Here is a 17978-nt window from a genome sequence, read left to right on the forward strand (position 1 = left end):
CGGGGTGGGGGGGGGGGGGCGGCGGGGGGGGGGGTGGGGGGGGGGGGGGGCGGAGACGGGGGGGGCGGGGCCGCAGCCCGGCCCCTCCCCGCCCCGCCGTTCCCCGCGGCCGCTTACCCGCACGGCCGGCCTGCGCGCCCGGCTCCTCCGGCTCCCGGGCGGCGGGGGCCTCCTGGCCAGCCGCGGGGCTTCCCGCCCTGCCCTCCTCGGGCGGCCGCTCGGCGATGGGCTGCAGCCCCGGACGGTTCTTCCTCCTCCGCGGCGGCACGGGCGGGGGCGGGGGCCGGGGCGGCACCAAGGCCCAGCCGGCCGGGGGGTCCCGGGGCGGCACTGGCGGGGGCGGGGCCCGGCTGCGGGAGCGGAGCTCCTTGAAGGTGGTGACTTCCCGGGGCGGCGCGGGGCAGCCGCCGAGCGAGCCGCTGGGGGGCAGCTCGCTGTCGGGCGAGAAGACGATGAGCCAGTCGCTGCGGTCCTTCTTGACCTGCGGCGCCAGGGGCAGCCCCGGGCCTCGCCTGCGCTTCTGGGCCAGCTCGTGGAAGGACGTGATTGTCCGGTGGGCCGCCGGCTCCTCGCTGACGTCACTCCGCCACCCCGCGTCGGTCCTGGAGCTGCCATCAGTCACGGCCGTGCGGCCTGCCCACCCCGAGTCGAGTTGTGCGGGTCGCGAGTCCCCAGCGATGCTGCAGCCGGAGTCACTGCTCTCCGCGGCTTTCCAGCCCGCGCCCGGCGCCTCCGTGTCGATCTTCCAAATGGGGTTGATCTTCCAGCTGGGCTCGGTTTTCCCAGCGTCGGCTTTCCCGTCATCATCCGCCTCGGGGAGCTCGGAGGCAGGGAGGTCCAGCTCCCCACCGTCGTCCTCCTCCTCCGGGCCTGGGGAAGGGGGCTCCTGGCAGGTGGTCAGGGCGTTGCAGTTGGAGTCCAAGCCGGGGCCGGGTGGGGAGGAAGCTCCCGAGCAGGAATCGGGCGAGCAGCAGAAGCTGTCCGGAGAGCAGGCTCCGGGGCCGACGGAGCCCAGCGGGGAGCCCTGCTCCAGGGGGACGATGCTGGGCTGAGGGTGGACATCCTCGTCGCCCGGGAGGCCCCGCGAGTACACCGAGATGGGGGACTCGTCGGGACTAAGATCTGAGCAGGAGCTGAGAGAGGAGGAGCAGCCCGGGTCCGAGGGGGAGGCGGCCCCCTCTTCCTCCCGGGCTGGGTCCTGCCGGTTTTCTAAGCCCGGCCCGTGCTCCTGGCAGCATCGGCAGGGCACCGCGGGGCTGTTGGAATTGGCGTCCACCAGGGCCCCGCTGCAGGGCCCCCGGCTCTCCTTGCCCCCGGTGTCCCCGGGGGGAGGGGGTGTGCTCAAGGGCCCCTCCCGCAGCTCCGGACGGCGGGACAGGTGCAGGCCCAGGGAGACGTGCTGGAGGTGGATGTGGTTGAGGTTGCAGAGTAAAGCCCTCTGAGGGGACAGCATCGTGCCGGCGGCGACGGGGCGGCCTCTGGAGAATCCGGGAAGTCGGGCCTCTCACCCGCCTACCTGGCAACCGCAGATGCAGACCTGGAGGACGGAGAGTGATGCCCAGCCGGAGAGGACGCGGGCCGCCAGAAGGACACCGAGGGGACGGCCCGCTGCAGCAGGCGTGAAAGGCGCCGGCCGCTTTGGACAGTGTTTCAATGAGACGCAAACGTCCACACTGCAGTATTTGCAGGTGGAGCCGGAGGGAGCCCCCCGGGACTGGGGCGGGTCAGAGAATGCGGCTGCGCTCTGGATCTCCGTGGAGGAGCGGGGGCTTGGAAAAGGATGGGGCCCAGAATGGAGCCCCGGATCCTCTCTGCGGCAGTCTGGCCCTGCACCGCCCCCCCCCCATTTCCCCACCCTGCCCTTCACTCCCAGGGGAAGGGGCCGAGGCAGGCGCCGCCCAGATGCCCGTTAACGGGGTGGGGGGAGGCGCGGCTGGCTGGCTAATGCGGGCAAGGGGCGGGCGTGGGGACAGAGACCGAGTCCGCTGCGCGGAGAGGTGGGCCCGCCGACCCCCGCGGCCTCGGTGCCGCTCTGCTCGGACCCCGCGCCTGCCCGTTCTCTCGGCGCCCGTCTCCGTCCCCCGGGCGCCGCCCCACTCCTCCTCCGTGCAGTGCTCCCGCTCCCGTCTCCCGCACCCCCGCGGGCCCCGAGGCTCCATCCACACCCACCGCCGAGCCCCCCCCTCACCAGGGTCCTCCGCAGCCGCCGCAGCTGGGCTCCTCCACGACTCCCAAGGTCCCCGCCAGACCGCACCGACTGGAAGGGGGGCGCTAGGACAACCCGCGGGCGCCGCGCAGCCGCGCCCCTTCACGCAGAGGCGGGGCGGGGCCTGGGCCCAGCCCCCATCGCCTGACGTCGTGCGCGTGTCCCCCACCTAGTCCGACGCGCGGCGTCGAGGCCTGACGCTTCCGCTGCTGACGGGCCCGCGAGGCCAGCCCCCGGGGGTCCCGGCCGCCCCCTACCCCTGCCGGGGCTGCCAGAAGCAGGCGCAGAAGAACCACCAGAAGCTTCGATCATTTATTGAGAGCCGCCCCGCCCCGCCCGCGCAGCGTCCAGGTCACTTCGTCCTCTTGTAGATCTTGCGCGCCAGCCCCAGGAAGATGGTCCGCGGCAGGGTCGACGCGTACCGCTCGATGAGGCCCATGAGGCGGGCGTAGCTGTCCTCCTCGTACTGCGCGAACACGGCGGGCAGGTCCAGCTCCTCGTACAGCGCCTTCACCCAGGCCACCTTCTCGGCCTCCTTCCGCCCGTAGTTCTCCTGGAAGGGGCGGGAGGCGGGGAAAGGGCTTAGCACCCCCGCAAGGCCCCTCAACCACACATTCCGGCCTCTGCCGTCCAGGGCTCTGGAGCGCCTGCGGTCTTGTCCTCTGCGGCCGGCAAACCCTCAGAGAGCAGCTCGGGCCTGTTTCCTCCACCGCGGCACCACCAGGGCCCGGGCTGCCTCCAAACGCTGGAGGCTGCTGTGTGCAAGGGGAAGGGGGCGCTGTCGGGGGCCTTATCTGGCCTCTACCCACTGAAGATGCCCACAGCACGGGACAGAGAACGTGTGCTGATGTCGCGTCCCCTGGGCTGCACAGTCACCACCACCCCCTGGAGAATCCTTGCTCTGTCCCTTCCTGGGAGCTCTGGGGTCGCGGCCGCACAGGAACCTGCAGCAGCCGGCGCTGTTCCGGGGACGCCCGCTGCAGACACTGAACCACCAGCCAGCTGCATTTGTTGTCCTGGATGTCCGTGCCGACCTTGCCCGTCACAGCGGGGTCCCCAAAGAGGTCGAGGTAATCGTCCTGGGCAGGGGGCAGAGGAGGACATGTGAAGAGGCCCCACGCAGGGCGCCGGAGCCACTGCCGCCCAGCCCCGGCCTTCCCACCTGGATCTGGAAGAACTCGCCCATCTGCAGCAGGATCTCCTTGGCGTCCGCGTGCTCCTTCTCACCATCGATGCCCGCCTACGGCGAAAACGGAACCAGTAAGCCACGCACCGGGGGCCTCCGCTTTCCTTGCGGCATCTCCCGGGGCCCCCAATACGGGCCCCCACATCCCCTCCCCTCTCTGTTTAGACGGCCCTGGCTTCGGCCCGAGGACCTCTTTCTTGGTGCTCCGACCTCTAGGGCGCCTCTTCCAGCGAGGCCCCCCGGTGTGTGCCCTCAGTCGGGAGGCTGGCGCCTGCCCAGCCCAACTCAGTCTCTTCCTGCTCCTGCCTGGACCGAATGGGAACTTGGAGAAGAGAGGCCGCGGCGAGCAGGCCGTCCGGCCACCGGCCTTTGCACCCGGTCTTCTTCGGCTCAGTGTGAAACCTCCCCCATCCCGACCAGATGGAGGGCGTTGTGCTCCCCCAAGGCGGGCGGACCCCTCGCATATCCCGGCCTCCGCTGGCCTTCACAAAAATCTTGAGGGGACTCCATCATCGCACAGACCCCTTCAGACCTTCGGTGACTTGCCCGGGGTCACAGGCCAGACAGCAGATTGCCCGAAGTCGTCTGCTTTGTGCCGTCTGTCCAAAAGCCCCATCGGTGAGCAGCAAGGGGTGAGGCTCACTCACCATGTACATGGCGGCAGCCACAGGGAGGTAGAACGAGTAGAAAGCGGTCTTATACTTGACAATAGATTTGTACCTGAGTAGGGGGAGAAGGTCAAGTCCTCAGAAGGAAAGCGCACGGCACAGCCTCCCTCACCGCCCAGTCCCCTCCCTCACCTCTTCTCGGTGAATCTGCCAAGATCCACGTTGCCCTGGGGGGCTGTGATGAGGTCCAGAGTCTGTCCGATCTCAGTCTGATAGGAACTCTGAGGAGGAGGGAGATGGCCCCTGAGCTGGGCTTTCTCTGGGGCCGGAAACCCTGAAAGGCAGGGCCCCCAGCCCACGCCACAGGCCGAGACAGCGCTGCCCAGCTCTGTTCCCTTCCAGGCGAACCCGGTGACACCCCCGACCCCGAAACCCCCGAGGCCGTGCCAGCTGCGGACAGCCTGGCCCAGAGCCCGGGCCTGCGCCGCACCTGGAGGAAAAGTTCCAGCAGGTTCAGGTAATAGGGCTGCTGCCGGCAGCAGAGCTTGAGCAGGCGGTAGACACACGCCTCCAGGAGCAGGGCGTCGTTGATGGCGTCCAAACCGATGCCCGGCTGGCGGGGACACGGAGGCAAACAAGCCGTGAGTCCCTGGCCATGCGGAACAGCTCCACGTGCGGTGATGCCCCCCGAGGCCTGGCCCGCTCTACCTTCTGATACCAGCAGATCTGCCCGCGCCGGGTGAGGGACGAATCCATGATGTCGTCGCACACCAGCAAGAAGGCCTGCAGCTGCAGAAGGCACATGGGACTCAGCCGCGGGGCTGTCGCCGCTGCCCAGCGCTGAGCGAGGAAGGGTGGTCGGGCCGAGGAGAGCGAGGCCCGCTGTGCTGTGCTGTGGGGCCCAGGGAGATTCTAGGACCTCGCTGTTCAGGCTTCCCAGCGACGACTCGGGAGATGCCGGCGGGTCTCACCCATCACCTCGTGAGCAGCCCTGGTCACGGGAGGCCCAGGTGTCGCATCCTGCGGGCTTCTCTCGCCAAGAACCCGAGCGAGTGCTTATGCCCCCTCCCCGTGGTGCCTTCCACGGACTTCTGCAAGGAAAGGAGGCCCGACGCATGTCGTCCCCAGGCCCTCCGCTCACACAGGACAAAGCCACACTTCCGGGGACCGACAGGCCAGAGCCGCAGCCTCCCTCGGCCGCGTTTGTCTGCGGGTCTCCGACGTGTAACCTCGCCAGCGGCAGCCAAGAGCCTCTCCTCTGGGCACCGGCCGGCCTCGGAGGCCCAGGACGAGCTGGTTTTCCTAGCAGGTTGTTTGGTCCCTGGAGGCCGGACGTGTGCCCTCCTGGGGGCCGAGCACGGCGCTCGCCCCAGAGCCAGTGTGTCCTAAACACCTAACGAATGCGACACTCACGTACCCCAGACATCCCGCGTTCAGGCTACACCTTCCAAGCCTTTCAAAACAGCTTCTCAGGACGTGGTTTTAAACCTTGGCTCCGTCCTGCTGTGTGGGCCTGTGGGTCTGCCTCGCTCGGATTCCCCGACACTGCCCGTGGCCTCCAGCACGCTCAGTGTGCCGCATCCTGCGGCGGCCACGGCTCTTGCCCCAGGTGACCCCTTGAGGAAGGAGGCGCCAATCTGCGCCCGTATCTCTGGCCGCACTCGGGCTTTCCACGCGGGAGGCGTGTGTATTTATGGGGCTCTGACTTGGGGCCCCTGAGGCCACAGGCCCCTGCCTCCCCCACCTGCTTTCAACCAAGATGTTCTTTAAAGGGATCACTGCACAGCCTCCCTCATGCCCCTCTGCCCCACAGCAGTGGTTCTTAACCCAAATGCACTTCCTCTTTATTAGGGGACCAGCGGTCAATTAAAAGAGAAATCGATCCGCAGTATCAGTTGCGGTGAAGGGCCTGTTCCGAAGATTAAAGCCTGAAGAACCGACAACCGCCCAACACGGTACTCTTGATACGATCTTAGATGCTTACAAACGAAACAGAAAAACCTAGAACAGACATTCTGGGGAGAGTCAGGAATATGTAAATACGGACTATGCACTAGACACTATCACTGTTACTGGGATCTGAACGTGTCCCCCCGATGCACACGCTGAAACCCTAACCATCAGAGACGAGCTGCCCAGCCCCTTCCCCACAAGAGGCTGCGGCGGGCAGGGGCTGCTGAGCCAGGAGGGGGGCCCGCCAACCACAACGGGGCCTTGGTCTTTGACTTCCAGCTTCCAGAAGTCGACAAAATAAAGCTCTGTTCTTTCTATGCTACCCGGTGTGCAGTCTTTCGTTGGGGTGACCCGAGTGAACTGAGACAGATGTGACCAGGGCACGGTGCTGAGGGGGGCAAATGTCCTCACTCCTAGGAGGTGACGGCTGAAACAGACTGGAGGACACGAGGCAGGAGGAGAAGATCAAAGCGGAAATTGTCACAGAAGTCCCCCAAGCGAAAACAACGGCGTCCTGGCAGGTGCCGGCCTTGGTCGCGTGTCACCCCACTCCCCGCCCCCCGCTACTCCCCGGGGAGCAGCTTGTGCTCAGCTCTGACTCAGCCGTGTCCTCTGTCTACCAGGTGACCCGCCCTGACCCCACAGCTCTGCTCCTCTGTTCTGCCCAGACCCGCCCAGCCTCCCTGCCTTGCCCCGCAGTGTGTACAGGCTCCTTGGTCCCCAGCGCCCAGTCCCACAGTGACGCCACGGTCCCTTTCCCTCCTTGGAGGCAGATCCCTCCTCCCCAACCCCATCTCAGTTCCAGGCTCCACAGCTCTGACAGTTCCACCCGCGCTGCCTCGGCGGAGGAGGCGGTGTGGTTGGCCCCAAGCACATCACAGCCCCCCGAGGTAGCTGCCCCTTTCCACACGCCAGGTCCTGAGTGCCTTCCCTTCCGACCCCACTGCCGCCCTCCTCGGGGCTCCTGGCCATTAATGAAGCTCTCAGGCTAGCAAGGAAACCGTACCCCTCCTCAGGGGCAAACGAGCTGGGTACAGGAGACAAGGACACACGGGGACTGGAGCCAAACGGACAGCGAGCCACACGGGCGCATGTGCCCGCCGGCCGGGCTGGGCTTCACCACCAGCCGCTGATGCCGCGAGGGACCCTGGACGCAAATGTAGAAATTTTCCAAGCGATGCTAGAAATCTGGGTGTTTATGCGCCTCTCCTTAAGTGTAGAGCACTTTGCTTCAGGAAACAGCCGGTGGGCTGCAAGCCTTCCGTCTCTGCTTCAGAACTGCCCCTGGAAGAACTATGTCCCGCTGACGGCTGTCCTCGCTCAGAGGGAAGAACGGACACCTTTATGCCCGGTTCCAAGGCCCCGGCCCACAGCGGGCTCAGTCTGTAGATGAAAAGCGCTCCCACGGGCAAAGGGGTCCCCGCGTTTGTTAACCCTTAGAGTGAATCATGGCTAAATCTGACTACTAATGCCCAGAAACACATGGAGAAATTCATCTCAAACTCATCCCTCCCCTTCCCCCCAAGGACAGCTCCCACCCCGGCAAGCCCCCCCCCCCCCCCCCCCGCGTCTCCTGCCGTCCCCGCCCCTTACCAGCTCCACACACCAGCCCACGGTCAGGGCCCGCCCAAGGCTCTCGGCGTCCTGCTTGCTGGGCTCCACCAGCTCCCGAAATGCTATCAGCACCGTCAAGCCCCGATGGTACTTGCCCCCAGTCGCATTGTACTCCAAGACCTGGGGGCGAAGGCAGAGGGACAAGACAGCAGGTTCCGCAGGGCGCCCCCTCTTAAGACGTCTCCCAGCCCTCTCCCACTTCCAACCCAGACTGGATTTTAACCTCCTCAGGCCCCATTCCTCCTCCCAGAGCCTCTGGAATTGTGCCTTGGCTGCCATCTCCAAATCCCGGAGCACAGCTGGAAGGGTCCCCCTCATGCCTGGGCTCTCTTTGCCTGGTCTTCCTCAGGACATTTGTTTCCTTTTAAGAAGGCTCCACACTCAACACGGGGCTTGAACTCACGACCCTGAGATCAAGAGTCACACGCTCGACTGATTAAGCCAACCTGGCACCCCGTTCCTCAGTAAGTGGTAAGGCTCCATGCTGCACAGTAGAATCTGCTCCCGAGCCCACAACAGGGCTCGAACGCAGGGAAACCTCTATACATGCCATTACAATGGCTGGTACGTTCCAGTCTCTGCTTCCCAGCTTCCAGCCCCATCCCCACCTCTCCTAGACTTCCCTGCCACCCCCCACTCCCCACTGTTCAAACCATCAGCAAACTGAAAGCCTATCTCACTGGAGGAAAGATCAGGCTCCCAAAGTTGGCCGGAAGTGCGCTCAGGAGGGGGAGGGGACCCAGGCCTATTGCCTCCTGCTGGGAGCTCTCTTTTTGCCTTCTGCTGCCCTGCTGTTCCCCCCACCCTCCCACCCCCCCACCCCGCTCCAGTGGGAAAACCTCCCTTCTAATCCTCATCCCCGTGTAGGCAAACCTTCTTCTTGGTTCTCCTCAAACAAATGAGACAGTATTTATAAAAAGAATTACTAGATACCCTAAAAGAATAAAAACAATTAGGCAGCTCAAATATACCAGCCGAACTTCCTGCCCTGGAGTAGAGGTTTCATCTCGTTTCTTCTCTTTTTTTGATTACTTATTTACTTTAGTGGGAGGAACAGAGGAAGGAGACAAAGTCTTATTTATGCAGACTCCACAGAGTGCAGAGCCCGACACAGGGCCTGATCTCATAACCCATGAGTTCGTGACCTGACCAGAAAATAAGAGTCGGAAGCTTATCTGACTGAGCCACCCAGGCGCCCCGGAGGAGGGTTTCTGGTGATGCCCAGCTTCCCCGGAAGCTCCTCGGGCTGCCTTCTTTCCAGGTCCCGGACAAGTGGCACCTGAGAACTCCTGGACCCCTAATTCCCTTTCTCAACAAAACCCAAGACTTAGCAGGCACCCCAGGGGCCTCCACCGCAGAGAACGCAGTCTGGATGGCTCACCTGAACCACGAGCAGGGCGGACGGGCTGCGTGAGGGTCCCTGCTCCCGCCCTGCCCCCTCCAGAAGAGACCCAGAGTCACTCAGGTAAAAGCCGCCCCTCCTCTCACCCCAGGGCCCAAGATCCCCCAAGAGCCACAGCTGGATCCCACACATCTACAGAGCGAACCCCAGATTGTCTCTGAAGTCACCAATCCTTCACCTCCTTGAGCCGGGCAATGGCATCTCCCGTCTCTGGGTGGCCCACGCCATCCTCGGTCAGCACCCTGACAATCTCGGCGAAGTGCTGGATGAAGTCCTGCTTTGCCTGGGCGTAAGGGTCCGATTTCTGGTCTCCGTTCATTGTGAGGGAGAAGTAAAGTGCTCTGTGGAGAGAGGAAAGCCAAGTCAGACACCTGAGCAGCTGCTTCCCTCCCTGAGGCCCCTCACCCCCCAACACACTCACCGAGGCTCCTCTGTCCACGCTTGGCACCAGCAGCGGGCACCATGCCAGGCCCCCAGGACTGGGCACCCGCGCACCAGGGAGGGACGCCGAAGGGGACCCAGCCACCTCTCCCGGGGCACCCAGCAGGGGGCTGGCAGCAAGAAGACGCCCACAGATCTCAGCCAGCGGGACAGGGGCTTCATGGGGGTGGCATAGGGAGGAGGCACCGAGCACTCCCTGCAGGGCAAGCACCAAAAGCAGATGCACGGCCGCGGCTCCTCAGGTCATCCCCACCACTCTTTTACCTCTGGGCCCAGAACGCCGCGCTCTCTGCTGAGCTGGGCCTGAGGGCATTTCCAGAGAGAAGGAAATGCAGGGAGCAAAAGGCATCCGGTGACCGACAGTCAGCGGGTCGCACTTCACCCAGCGCGCACGTGAAGCAACTCGGTGCCACCTAACCGTCCCCTCCAGCGCCGACCCCTGCAGCGAGCCTCCGGAATCGCCCCCTCTCGGCTTCCTCCCCCAAGCCCTGGGGCACAGCCGGAGCAGTCCGCACTAGAGCTCCGGAGGACGAGGGCCGCGAGCGCCCGGGCAGCGCCCTGCTTGACCGGGGCCAGCTGAGGCTCCAGCACGCAGAAGACCCGCGGGCAGCGGCGCCAAGTCTAGAACCCGGGTCCCCCCGCTAGGCGGGGAAAGGGCTGTGCAGGCTCGGGGACACCCCAAGAGGAGGAGAACTGCGCCGGAAGCGGGGGACCACGGACACGAGGTCCCGGGCTCGGGGACTGGGCGCCCCGAGCCGCACAGGCAGCGCTGGGACCGCTCGGCCAGCCTCGGAGCAACACGGGGCGGCCGGGGAGGCTGAGGCCGCACACAGCCGGAACGCCGGCAGGTCGGGCCACCGGCCGCCGACACGGGGACCTCCTGGCCCCGCGGTCGGGCCACGGAAGCGGGGCTGAGGCTCCCACCGCCGCCCCAGTCGCAGCCGCAGACCTCTCTCACCTGCTCCTGGATGCCGCCTTTGGGTCCAGTCCTAGCCGGGAACTCGGGAAAGCCGCTCGGCTCGGCGCGCGGCCCTCTGGGTCCGGTAGTTCCCGAGCTCCCTTCCCTCCGGACGGAAAAGCCTCACCAGACTACAATTCCCGGAATGCCGCGGGAGGGACAGGACCACACGATCTCTCGCGGGCCGACTGGGCGGAGACGAGCCGCGCTGATTGGCTGCTTCCCCTCGTGTGAGCATGGGGCCCTGGGAAGGACAGCCAATGGCAGGGCTGCGTCCCGGGCGGGTGGGGCCGGCCGCGGAGGCTGGAGCGGGGGTGCGGTTCGGGCTGCGGCCGCCGCCCCCTGCGCGCAGTAGTGGTCGGTGTCTCCGCGCGCGGCCGGGCGGCGGGCAGGGCTGCGGCGGGCAGGGCTGCGGCGGGCAGGGCTGCGGCGGCAGGGCTGCGGCGGGACCGGCTGCGCCGCGGGCGGACCGCTCGCTGTCTCCGGCCCTCCGCGGACTGTCCCCGCCTGCTCCACGAGGGCAGCGCCCGGGACCGGCTGCTCCGAGCGCTCGCGGGGCCCGAGAAGCGGGGCCGGGGCCGGGGCCCGCAGCCTCACCGGCTCCCGCGCAGACGCGGGACGCCACCGCCTGAGAAGGGGCCCCGGACCGCAAACCACCCGAGTCGTCGACGGGAGCAGAAGTGCTGTGCGGGGTGTCCGCGCGCCCGCCGCTCCGCCGCAGCCCCGCGCAGGTGCGGTCGGCGCTGCGGGGCCGGACTGACGCGCGCAGCCCGCAGCCCACTTCGGAGCGGCTGGGGCCGCAGCTACGGAACATCCGCGGGGACGACCGGCGCCGACCGCGCAGCAGGTGCCGAGCACAGCCCCGACGGGCCGAACCCAGCGACGGGCAGCCTCGGGGGGGGGGGGGGGGGGGACGAAGAAAGCGCCGCGTCTGAAACGGCGGGACACGGCGCCTGCCTTCCGCCCAGCTCGCGGCCTCAGGGCCCTGGGAGCGAGCCCCGCGTCGGGCTCTCTGCTCAGCCCCTCTGCCTGCCTCTCTGCCTGCTTGTGGTCTCTGTCAAATAAGTAAATAAAATCTATAAATAAGTAAATACTTAAGAACAAAAGTTAACCAATTTATGCATTGAAAACTACAAAACACTGCTGACAAAGACTAAAGAACACCGAAACAAATGGAAAACAGCCGTATTCCTGGAGCAAAGACTTAATATTGTTAAGATGTCACGCAAAGCAATCTACAGATTCAACACAATCCCTGTCAAAATTCCAACGGATTCTTCTGCAGCTATGGAAAGACAATCTGCCAATGCGTAGGCGGTTAGAAAGGGACCCTGGATGGCTAAAATAATCTGGATAGGGGCGCCTGGGTGGCTCAGTGGGTTAGGGCCTCTGCCTTCAGCACAGGTCATGATCCCAGGTTCCTAGGATCGAGCCCCACATCAGGCTCTCTGCTCAGCGGGGAGCCTGCTACCTCCTCTCTCTCTGCTTGCCTCTCTGCCCACTTTTGATCTCTGTCTGTCAAATAAATAAATAGAATCTTTAAAAAATAATAAAATAAAATAAATAAAAAATAATAAATATAATAATCTGGATAAACTCACACTTCCCAGTTTCAATATGTACTACACGATTATGATAATCAAAACAATGTAGTCCTGGCATAAGGACAGACCTACTGACCAAGGAAACAGAATTGAGAGTCCAGAAATAAACATCTGTGACCAGTAGGTAGGTTGGTTTGTTTTAGGATTTTATTTATTCATTTGAGAGAGAGATGGAGCACACAAGCAGGGGGAGAGGCAGAGGGAGAGGGAGAAGCAGGCTCCCCGCTGAGCCAGCCGGAAGCCTGATGTGGGCTGGGTCCCAGGCCCTGGAGACCATGACAGGAGCCAGAGGCAGATGCCCACCCCTGTGAGCCACCCAGGCGCCACCACCAACAGGTTTCTTGCAGAGGCACCAAGTCCACTAAATGGGGAAAGGACAGTCTCTTCAAAAATGGCACCAGGTAAACCCAACTGTCTTTCCTCAGGCAAAAGAATGAAGTTGGACTCCTACCTCACACCATATGCAAAAATTAACTCAGAATGGATTAAAATCTATATAAAGAAGCTAAAACCATAAAAAAAATCTTAGAAGAAAACATAGAGATAAGCCTTCAGACCTTGTCTTGAATGGTGGGTTTTTTGAAGATTTTTTAAAAAGATTTTATTTATTTATTTGACAGACAAGAGATCACAAGTAGGCAGAGAGACAGGCAGAGAGAGGAGGAAGCAGGCTCCCCGCTGAGCAGAGAGCCTGATGTGGGATCTGGTCACCAGGATCGTGACCAGAACCAAAGGCAGTGGCTTAACCCACTGAGCCACCCAGGTGCCCAAGAATTACTATTTTTTTAAGATTTTATTTATTTATTTGACAGAGAGAGAGAGAGTACAGCAGGGGGAGTAGCAGCCAGAGAAACAGGGAGAAGTAGGCTCACTGAGCAGGGAGCCAGAGGAGGGGCCCCATCCCCAATCCCAGGACCCTGGGATCATGACCTGAGCCAAAGGCAGACACTTAACCGACTGAGCCACCCAGGCGCCCCCCAAGGAATTCTTAATCCACTCTCTTTGAAAACTCCAGCTTCAGGAAATGGGGGGAGGGAATCAAGAGATGGGGAGGCCATGTGTCTCAGAACTAAAGCACCCTCACTTCCTCATTCCCAGCCTGGGACCTCCTAGAACTGACCTTCGCTATGGGACACAATGAGTCTGGGATGGGCTGGACCCAGCCTGGCTAGGATGAGAGCCCCTGGGCTCTTCTACACCAGAACTAATCCTCATTGGGACACACTGGGCAGCACATTAGGCCGCGGCCTCCTACACACCCAGGTCCCCGACGGCTCAGAGCCATCCCCTCTCCTGGTCAGGAGAAGCCTCCAGCACTTAGGGGAAGAATGCACCTTTGCGGGCAAACAATCGTGGGTTCAAACTCTGGTTGAACTCCTTATTGGCTGTGTAGTTGGGGTTCATTACCTAAACTCCTTGAACATCATTTTTCTCCTCCCTAGAACGGAGATGGTGTGTATCTTGGGTTGGTGCTGGGTGTTCTTCCTCAAATGGTGGAAGCCGCACTCCAGCGAGAATGCACCAGGCCAGCTCTTGGCCATGTCCCCAGACCATTAGGCCGCGGTCTGCTTGGAGCGGTTGTGTTTTGTGATCTCTTGATACAGAGGCCAGACAAGTCATCCTCTAGGAGTGCCCCCCTCACTGGGTCAGGCGACCCTTTCCAGCTCCCTGTGGCTTCCAAGCTTGCCCCAGTCACACCCTGATCACGGAACACCGGCGGGGTCCGAGCCCTCACCTGGCTTCTCCATCCCCTGGAGCTTCTCGAGGACAGGAGCACAGCTTTGTCGTGGCCTTTGTCATGGCCAGAGGAAAGCACACGGTCTGCCCCCAAAAGAAACCTAGATGGAATTTATCTTGATAAGTAGAGAAATATTCTCTCTTTCTTAAAGGTTTATTTATCTTCGAGAGAGGAGGAGAGAGAGCACGAGCCAGAGGAGGGGCAGAGGCAGAGGGAGGGAGTGCCCTCCGACTCGCCAGGAGCCCTCGGGCTTCGCCCTGTGACAGCGAGATCGCAACCTGAGCACACGCCAAGTCTGGACGTCCCGCTGATGGGGCCACCCAGGCACCCCAAGGAGAGAACGATTCTCATGAACACGCCCAGAACTGTCCCCCCCACGCTGGTGCAGAGGCAGCACTGGGCGCGACCGTCCCATTCTGTCACACGACCCTGCTTTCCCCCACAGCAGCCGCACACTCCGCCTCGGCAGGGAGGGCTTCCGTGAAGCCTCCACAGGCAATACCACAGACGCTTCAGGACACATCTCTAGTGGACAAGGAATTTTTTTAAACACAAGGCACAAAATTAACAGTAATTCCTTAATAGGAATCACACGCTTAATAGCATGTAATAGCCAACCTGCATTCAGATTTCCTGGATGGGGTTAAAAATGCATTTTGCGATTGGCTTGTTCAGATCAGAATCTAATTCGGGGCCTCACGCTGCACTCGGTCGGTCGACTGTGTCTTAAACCGTTTTTAAACAAACAGTTGCTCCTTCCCCCCTGTTTTCATGCTGTTTCATTGTTGATTAACTGGGTCTTTTGCTGCTAGAACTGCCCGAGTCCTGGGTCTGGCTGGGGCGTCCGCATGTGGTGAGCTGATTCCTCTACTCCCTGTGCTTCCTGCGGACGGGCCCGCTGGGCGGCGCCAAGAGCTCCGGCATCTGTCCCGGTGCGCTTCCTCCTGCCTCCTACCAGAGCTGTGGCACTCCGTGGCCCCACTTCTGTGTGCCAGACTTGATGGTTTTCGTGGCTATCGATGAGTATTTTGTTTTATTCATTTTTAAAGTACGCTCTCTACCCAACGCGGGGTTGAACTCACAACCCCGAGATCAAAAGCCACAAGTTCTACGCCCGAGCCAGCCGGACACCTCTGCCGGTGAGTATCTTCCATTCGACCTGAAGGACAAGAGAAGCCCCGGTAATGACGGAGAGGGGAGTGAGACCCAAGGGACTGGACAGGAATGTCGCTGAACAGGGGGGATGAGGAAGGGCGGCGAGGTGCAGGAAACTGTACATGCAAAGGCACAGCCTGAAGCAGTGGCGATGGAGAGGGCGTGGCTTTGGAAAACATCTGGAATCTACAGATTTTGGTGACCGAGTGAGCTGTGGATAGCGAGAGGCTCCCAGTCTCCCTGCGGTTCAGAAACAGTTGAGGTGAGTCGGGTGGAGTTGGGGCGGGTTGGGGTGCAGGTAAGGAAGGGAGAAGACGCAGACTCGCCGCCACAGTACGAGGCACAGGAGAGAGGGGTGCAGATCTGGAAAGAGGCTGGAGCCAGCTGAGTCGCCCCGAGAGCTGGGCCCCTCCCCGTTCAAAGTTACTCACTGATCCCCTACCAGGCACCAGGAATATACCAGTGGGCAACAGAAACAAAATGCCTAATTCTGGAACTGACTTTCTAGGTGCGGGGGGAGGGTGCAGGGAATAAGTCCGGTGTATAAAAGCTGGGTGAGGGGAGCACCTGGGGGCACCTCGGTCACTAGGCATCTGCCTTTGGCTTAGGTCATGAGGTCCTGGGATCCAGCCCCACGGGCTCCCTGCTCAGCGGGAAGCCTGCTTCTCCCTCCCCCTCTGCCCCTGCTTGTGTCCCCTCTCTCGCTGTCTCTCTGTCAAATAAATAACTAAGTCTTTAAAAAAATAAAAAATAAAAAAAGCTGAGCTGGACAGGACAGCAAAGCACATGGAAGCTGTGCTCCATGGGTGCTCCCGGAAGGCCTCACCAGGAGCGGTGCCCGGACAGAAGCGAGGGAGCCACAGGGCCCACAGGGGCAACGGCGCCCTCTGTTCATGGAGGGAGCTCAGAGCAGCCCCCTCTCCGGTGGAGGCTTTTTTCCTTGTTTGAGAAACATGGGGTGATGCAGGAGAGACTGTTAGGGTTCGAAGCCCCCAGGCAAGAAAATTCTTGAGATGTCTTTGGTGCAAAAAGGTAGTGTTATGAAATCACAGGGACAGGCCCCGCGGGCAGAAAGCTGCACGGGAGGCATCAGGCGTCCGAGCCGGGAGAAGGTTAGGGAGGGTTCGGCGGGGAGCGGTAGCGGAGGTTTCCAGAGGAATCTCGGGTATGTTACCGCGGACTTACAAGGTCCAGGCAGTTGGGCTAAGGTTGCCTTTGCCCTCAGCAAAGTTCAGCGCAAGGCAGCTGAGTCCCCAGAGGGAGGTCACTCTTCCCTGTTTCAAGGCCTTGTCAATGAGCCGAGGGCAGTGAGATTTAATCATTTCCCTTCTGTCTTTTGCTTCCCACGTCACCAGGGCCAGCGTGACTGGCTTCGTGGGGGAGGACTGGGAAGGAGCAGGGCCTCCTGAGGCCTTCAGCCTGCACTCTGGGATTGGTGGGGTCAAGCCACAAACCAGGTTTGTGCCCTCTACCCCCTCTCCAGACCCTGTCCCCATGTGAGGCTCTCCCACCGTCTCTCTTCTCCCTAGGGTGGAGCTGTCCGCCCGGCCCCACAGGCAAGACCAGAGCTGCGGGGAGGGTGGCGGGCCTTTCCAGAAGGTTCCATGGGCCCACACACCCGTCCATGCAGCGCCACTCACCACAGCCGGAAGGTGGAGACAGACAGAGGGCCGGTTCCCAGAAAGAGGGATAAACAAGGTGTGGCCCGGACCCAATGGAGCATTATTGGGTCCGAAGAAGAAGAGACGTCTGCAGAGACGCTGCAGTCTGGAGCAGCCGCGGAAACTCGCCAAGTGGCATAAGTGAGTCACGAGGAGACAGCGAGTGACTCCACTTCCACAAGGTCCTGAGTCCGCAAATCCACGGACACAGAAGACAGAACGGCAGTCACTGGGGCCTGGGGGGCGGGGGGAGCAGGGACTTCGCGCTGGATGGGGACGCAGTTTCTGGTTGAGTTGGAGAGAACCATGTTGGAACTACTATTGTGGTCGCCCAACATGGTGAATGTACTGGAAGCCACTCAACCATATGCCTAAAACTGGTAAACAGTCCGATTCTTCTTACGGATATTTTACTACAATTTTTCAAAACACCAAAAGAGACCTGGGCGCTGACTCTGGGCAGTTTCCTCTCCTGCAAGTGAGAGTTCCCACCGCGGATTTCAGGGAATCGAAATGGTGCCCCAAAGGAAGGCCTCCGTTCCTATGCGAGAAGCCCATGGGGGCGGGGGGCGGGGGGGGGGTGTCACAGAATGCGGTGTTCGTACCCAGCCACCACCTGCATTGACAGGGAAGCTTCCGGAAGCCCTGACGCCTCAGTACAGCAGGCGGCCCTTGATTTCCGACGGGCTGTGAGTTTGAGCCCCACATCGGACACAGATTACTAAAAATAATAGCAATAAATAGGGACGCCTGGGTGGCTCAGGTCATGATCCCAGGGTGGTGGGATCAGCCCTGCATCTGGCTCTTTGCTCAGCGGGGAGCCTGCCCCCCCACCCCTGCCTGCCTCTCTGCCTACTTGTGATCTCTGTCAAATAAACAAAACTAAAAAAATAAAAATAAAACAAAGTAAAATGTTCCTATATTATAAAAGGGGGCATATATTGTTTGTGACTGCGTGATCCGTTTCTGAGAGAAGATACAGAAACTTTGGTAGCATGGCGGGGGTCCTGGAGCGGCTGCACCTCTGAGGCTTGAATATTGCCCAAGTGTCCGCGCAAGTCACCGTGAGGGCACGTGCACAAAGTCCAGGGACCTGCTGGAAGCGCACACGCAGGGCCACCCCCGAATGAGGCCGCGGGCGGGGCGGTCGGAGGCGAGTGGCCAGGCGCACGGCCCCCGCACCCCCAGGACCGTCCGCCCAGAGCCGCGCGGGGGGAAGCTGGGGGGCCTGGGCGCGCAGGGGCGGGGCCGGGAGCGCGGGAGGGGGCCGATCCGGGGGCGGGGCCGATCCGGGGGCGGATGCGCTCGGCGCCCCTGGGGCGGCTCTCGGGCGCCCCCTGCAGGCCGCCTGCTGTCGTGCGTGCGGCGCGGCGGCGGCCGCTGGCGTGTGTCCCCGTGTCCGTGTGTCCCAGTAGGGCGCGTGTGCCGGCGCTGGCCAGTCCGCCCCTGCCT

General features: G+C 62.1%; 2 protein-coding genes and 1 long non-coding RNA gene across 9 annotated transcripts in view; 1 reads left to right on the forward strand and 2 right to left on the reverse strand.

Annotated features, from left to right (window-relative positions):
* Positions 1–2295, reverse strand: part of RUSC1 (RUN and SH3 domain containing 1) — a 7792-nt gene extending 5497 nt beyond the window's left edge. The window contains exons 1-2 of one of the 2 annotated variants that reach the window (XM_059413760.1): positions 2189–2295; positions 124–1537 (exon numbers count right to left, since the gene is read on the reverse strand). In XM_059413760.1, the coding sequence (XP_059269743.1) occupies positions 124–1453 (1330 nt within the window). In that variant the 5' untranslated portion in view covers positions 1454–1537; positions 2189–2295. Of the gene's footprint in view, positions 1–117; positions 1538–2188 lie in introns of both variants that reach the window. The other variant, XM_059413759.1, reaches the window with a different exon arrangement.
* A 209-nt stretch (positions 2296–2504) lies between these two features.
* Positions 2505–10473, reverse strand: FDPS (farnesyl diphosphate synthase). 4 transcript variants are annotated; one of them, XM_059413762.1, is made up of 11 exons: positions 10369–10396; positions 9391–9713; positions 9148–9310; positions 7547–7687; positions 4709–4789; positions 4491–4613; positions 4193–4281; positions 4040–4112; positions 3369–3446; positions 3151–3285; positions 2505–2759 (listed from the first exon to the last, which is right to left on the reverse strand). In XM_059413762.1, the coding sequence occupies exons 2-11, from the start codon at positions 9570–9572 to the stop codon at positions 2559–2561; spliced, it is 1266 nt and encodes a 421-aa protein (XP_059269745.1). In that variant the 5' UTR covers positions 9573–9713; positions 10369–10396; the 3' UTR covers positions 2505–2558. The 4 variants fall into 4 exon arrangements, with proteins under 4 accessions (XP_059269745.1, XP_059269747.1, XP_059269746.1 ...); XM_059413764.1 differs by lacking the exon at positions 9391–9713 and having other exon boundaries at positions 10369–10473; XM_059413763.1 differs by lacking the exon at positions 10369–10396 and having other exon boundaries at positions 9675–10340.
* A 313-nt stretch (positions 10474–10786) lies between these two features.
* On the forward strand, positions 10787–17076 carry LOC132026273 (uncharacterized). 3 transcript variants are annotated; one of them, XR_009406848.1, is made up of 4 exons: positions 10787–11215; positions 13862–15127; positions 16221–16322; positions 16395–17076. It is a non-coding gene; the product is annotated as an uncharacterized LOC132026273 (long non-coding RNA). The 3 variants fall into 3 exon arrangements; XR_009406847.1 differs by lacking the exon at positions 16221–16322; XR_009406846.1 differs by lacking the exon at positions 16395–17076 and having other exon boundaries at positions 16221–16381.
* Positions 17077–17978: the final 902 nt, after the last annotated feature.

Source organism: Mustela nigripes, chromosome 10 (assembly GCF_022355385.1).
Source record: "Mustela nigripes isolate SB6536 chromosome 10, MUSNIG.SB6536, whole genome shotgun sequence".
Taxonomy (NCBI): domain Eukaryota; kingdom Metazoa; phylum Chordata; class Mammalia; order Carnivora; family Mustelidae; genus Mustela; species Mustela nigripes.